At 57.2% G+C, this 4,893-nt stretch overlaps 1 protein-coding gene across 1 annotated transcript in view; it reads right to left on the bottom strand.

The window, feature by feature from the left end:
* LOC104982716 (ninein-like protein) overlaps positions 1-4,893 on the bottom strand; it is a 27,625-nt gene that overhangs the window by 16,105 nt on the left and 6,627 nt on the right. The window contains exons 4-5 of the mRNA XM_010832137.1: positions 3,576-3,746; positions 2,145-2,258 (exon numbers count right to left, since the gene is read on the bottom strand). Of these exons, the coding sequence (XP_010830439.1) occupies positions 2,145-2,258; positions 3,576-3,746 (285 nt within the window). The remainder of the gene's footprint in view (positions 1-2,144; positions 2,259-3,575; positions 3,747-4,893) is intronic.

Here is a 4,893-nt window from a genome sequence, read left to right as displayed (position 1 = left end):
CCCCAGCCTCTGGCACACAGACCTTCATTAAATGCTTGTGAGATAAACAGAATAACAATCCTCGTCTATCCAGGGGTGTACAGCCAGTGAGCCACAATAAGTTACAGCATCACAGTGGTTTACTTTAAAGATGTTCTTTCAAAACGAACTCCAGGAAGAAAAGCAGTCTACACAGCGAGGGATGCTGTAGCAATCTTGCTGAGCAGTTTGTTGAGAGCTCTAACTTTTTCTTCCAAGAATCGGGCCTTTTTCTCGGCACCTCGTTGCTTCTCTTCAGTGACTTGAAGCGCTTTTGTCAGGTGAGCATTTTCCACATAGAGCTCCTTGAGCAGCAGATCAGACCGGGTGTTCTTTTCAAACTGGAAAGGGGAGAAAGCCACAGTGTACTGCACGTCTAACGCGGCCACGCCACGCCACCAGCTCTCCCTTCCTATTCCTCCACACATGTTCAGACTAGTTTGGGGAACCTTACAAATCAGAGACATGTTGGATGTAATGACAGGTTTTGTTATCCTGGCATGAGAGAGGAAACTGACGAACTATGTGGTAGAGAAAATTTAAGCCAACTTTGTACAAATTGATGTATCACGAAATGAAGACAAGACCCAAATCTGGAGGCCTCCAAAAGACAATGAGGAAACTGTCAAGAGTACCCAAATGATGGCCTTATCTCAGTGCGCTCTGCAGGCCCACCATGCCAGCTGGGACGCACCGAGGCACCTTGGGTGCCACCCACACGACACCGACAGGGGCTTCAGCGATGGGGACACAGGACACACTACTCAAGATGCAAAGACGCAGGGGTCCCGGCTTTGGGCTTTGAAAGTCCGCGCTGAGGCCACTCACTCAAGTAGCTACCGAGCAGCTCTGCGGGCCAGTGCTGCCCGGCCACGGCCCTGCTCCCACAGGCACGTGTTCTAACAGGAGCCAGCAGAGCACGCAGTGTCAGGTGGCGTGTTAACAGAGAACCCAGGCGGGGGACACACGGCTGAGCCTGAGGTGCACAGAGACCTGAAAGAAGCATGGAGGACGCGCGGGCGGCTGCCTGACGCAAACCTCCCGGGCAGAGGCCGGCGCATGCGCGGTGGCAGGAACGGCCAGGAGGCCCGTGAGGAAGGCAGGGCCGCCACGCCGGCTGGGCGAGGGGCCGAGGGGAGGGGGCCAGGTCCTGCAGGATCTCGAGGCCACCGGAGAAGCCGCTGTCTACTCTGAGGCAGGCCGCAGCTCCAACGTATCTAAGGAAGACTGCTGCTGCTGAGGGGCTGGCAGAGGAGACGAGGAGCCCAGCTGTCAGGACCCAAAAGACGGGGCGCGGGGTGCGCGATGGGAGCTCTGCTCCGCACTGAGGGCCGCGCTGAAGAGCCAGATGGGCCCCTGGGTGGCCGGGCGGCTGGGAGCAGACAGCTCTGAAGGGGCGCCTGTCAAGGCAGCAGAGAACTCGATGGGAGGACCGGGCTCCAGAAGGCGGTGCTGAGGAGACCGGAGAGGGGGCGGCAGAAGCGGGGCTGGGTGAGCTGAGCACACGGCCATTTCTCTGGGACCTTCTGGTCTTACGGGGACACAAGCCCAAGTCACAACTGAGAGGAGGGGAGAAGGGCTGGGGGTCAGAGGCAGAGCGGAAGGGCCCCCCAGACAGGGAGGGGGGAAAGGCAGCAGTTGGGACAGTCAACCCCTCTCCGCCCCCTCCCCCAGCATGTAGGAGCCTCAAGATTTACTTGGGGTTGAGGTTTTACCAAGAGTAACTGGTGGGTAGGGGGTCACCAGGAGTCTGACGGCTGGGAAGGAAAGTGAGGACCCGGGGACCGAAAAGGTTGGAGGGCGGTGGTGCCGGCAGGGCAGGGGCTACACAGGTTGGAGTGGGGGTCTGGAGCAGGCAGCCTGCGCGGAGTGACTCGAACTGGGGACGCGGCTCAGGGCGCTCCAGGTAAACCACATTCGGTCACTGTGGAACTAAGCATTTCCACAGATGCTCACATTTCACTTCCTGGAGCAGCAAGCAGACCTCATAGGACAGCAAGGCCTCTCTCTCCCCTCTCCCTGCCCTCCTCTCCCCTTCTCAGCACTTCCGCAGGACACAGGGTTCTCTGGGGTCCTGTCTCCCTCATCAGCTACCCGGACGCCCAAAGGAGGCGTCCGTCACTCACCTGTTCCCTCAGCTCACGCACTTTCTCTTGGAGGAGCACTTCCATGTTCTTCAGAATCGTTTCCACCTGCTCCACCCGCTCTTCTGTTGCTTTCAGCTGCTTTTCATGTGCTTCCTGAATAAGAGGAGGTTAGAGATCAACACCAGAGAAGGCAGTGGCACCCCACTCCAGTACTCTTGCCTGGAGACTCCCAGGGAAGGGGGAGCCTGGTGGGCTGTCGTCTATGGGGTCGCACAGAGTCGGACACGACTGAAGCGACTTAGCAGCAGCAGCAACAGAGATCAACACAGTACATTTTAAAAAGAATCATCTCAGGCTTATTTACTTTAGAATGGAAATCAGCTGAAGTGTACAAAATCTGAGTATCTGGCTAACCTTTCATCTATAGGGAGGGATGGTTAGAAATGTCTCACAAGCCACAAAGCTGCACTTCTCACTGTAGTGTGAGCAGATAAGAGACTCTCTGTCCTAGGATTTTAATCCTAAATGACTCAAAGTTGAGTTTCCCCAAACATGGTAGTCTTTCTAGGGGATCTCTGACTAAATTTCCTTTGTCAATAATCTGTCCTAGCTTAAATGTCTCTCCAGCACAACGTGTTTGCATAATGCTATAAGGCTGTTCTTTGTTAGAATTTGTATTTTACAAATGTCAGATTTTACCCACCTTTCCAATCTTGCACAAATTCCTTCCTCAGGAAGGCACCTAGCCCTCTGCCGCTCCTCACCCTCCCACTGACCCATGAACTTTGAGGACCCAAATGTGCTTCCCCAGGCTCGCACTTTGAGGTGCTCACTCACTGATGCCTGAGAGACTGCTCTGAGGTGGGAACCACTGCCACCAGAGGTTGAAAGAAATGGAAGCACAGAGAGTTGAATCACTCACTCAGTTAAACCACTCGGCTCAGGTGGTGGAGCCAGGATCCAGTCCCCCACAGTGCACGCGCTGAGCCACTGTTCTGCTGCCCTTTTAAGGCAGCAACTCTGTTTCTGCATGTGAGCCTGGCACACAGCAGGGCTCCCCAAGTCCGTGCTGTCACTGTGCTGATCTCTTGTCCAACCAGCACCCCACACCCCTTGCTGCTTTGAAACATGCCAAGCACAGCCCACCCCAGGACCTTTGCACCTGCCTACACTCCTGAAAAGCTATCCCTGCCCATCCCTCTCTTGTGGCCCTTCTATCACCACCTTTCAGACCTGGAAGCGGGTCACGTGTGTGGCTGGCTACAGACACACACAGCCCAGAAAACAGGCTGGGGGACTCAGGGTCGGCCGCTCAATGCCCACCAGCTCCCAGCGGAAGCCGGGTCCCGTGGCTTCCATAAACATCCCACATGGTGGGAGGGCTGTCAGGCCATCCTCCCCTTGGCACCAGAAAGCCTACTCGCCCTCCCCATCACCCCCAGCTGGCCCCCGAGCCCGGTCCCTACTCACCTGGGCCTCCTCCTGGAGCCGCCGTGCCCCCCACCGCTCCCCTTCCAGCAGCTGCTGCAGCTCGGCCACGCGGACTGCAGGCACGAGCTGTGCCATCTCCTCCCGCAGCTGCTGTACCCGCTGGGTGTGCTGCAACTGGGCCAGCTGCAGCCTCTGGGTGGCTCCATACAGCTGCCGGGGAAAAGGCACAGCAGTTGTGCGGTGACTGCCCAGAGCTAAAGGGTCACCACCAGACACAGAAAACTGCATTTCTACCTGGTAGGCACCCCACAAGGGAAGGGTGTGTCCAGCAGAGCCCACGATTTCTAAAGAGTCCATTTATCTGATGCCCACACTCCATTTCCTGGTAGTTCAGACGGTAAAGAATCCGCCTGCAATGCAGGAGACACGGGATACGTGGATTTGGTCCCTGTGTTGGGAAGATCCCCTGGAGAACGGCACGGCAACCCACTCGAATATTCTTGCCTGGAGAATACCAGGGACAAAGGGCTTGGCAAGCTAAAGTCCATGGGGTTGCAAAGAATCGGATGGGACTGAGCGACTAACACAGAGTCCATTCAGGGGCGCTTCTGCACCCTGAGAGCCTGGAAGGCCTGCCTGTAGCCCTCCCTGTGACCTCGTACCGGATCCTGGGAGGATCAAGTTATTCTGTCCTGTTTACCCCTGGGTTCTTTGCTGGGTTTAATTCCTTCAATAATGGGATTCACACCAGCCGTGTAGAGCAGCCTCCCTCTAAATGTAGAGCTCATGCTCCTGAGACGGGCTGTGGCCAGGGCCCCGGAGGTGGTTGCACAGCATCTGGAGAGGTGTGGATGTGGACGGACTCGGCCACCTGCTTCCTGGGCACAGAACCCACGGGATCACTGGCACCAGGCTGCCCAGAGCCTGGCCACTTTCCCTGAATGGAGCGCCTGGGAGGCCATCTAAACACCATTTACACCACGGGCTCTGGCAGCCTCGTCTGGAGCACACAGACCTGTCCTCTGAGACCCCGTGGATGGGAGAGGCGGCGGCTCCACCAGGGGCCCTGCTGAGGGCAGGCAGGGGAGGAGGGCACTGGCCATCCTGGCCGGGCAGGGGTGAAACTGTGAGCCACAGCCCTACTCCCTCACTGGCCTGTGTCACCGTGTCTGAGGGGCCACCCTGGGCAGTTTCCCCAGACAGACCCCCAGAAGCACACCACACACACAGGTCCAGCAGAGCAGCTGCCACGCTCCTGGGATGAAGAGAGGGGAGGAAAGTTCTCACACACCCTCCACCAGACGTAGCCACCTCCCTGTGGCTTTAGAGCTTCGGATGATCACTATGCAGTCACTCC

The sequence above is a fragment of the Bison bison genome, unplaced genomic scaffold, assembly GCF_000754665.1.
Source record: "Bison bison bison isolate TAMUID 2011002044 unplaced genomic scaffold, Bison_UMD1.0 scf7180017864538, whole genome shotgun sequence".
Lineage (NCBI taxonomy): Eukaryota > Metazoa > Chordata > Mammalia > Artiodactyla > Bovidae > Bison > Bison bison.
This window is presented reverse-complemented; position numbering and strand designations above follow the sequence as displayed.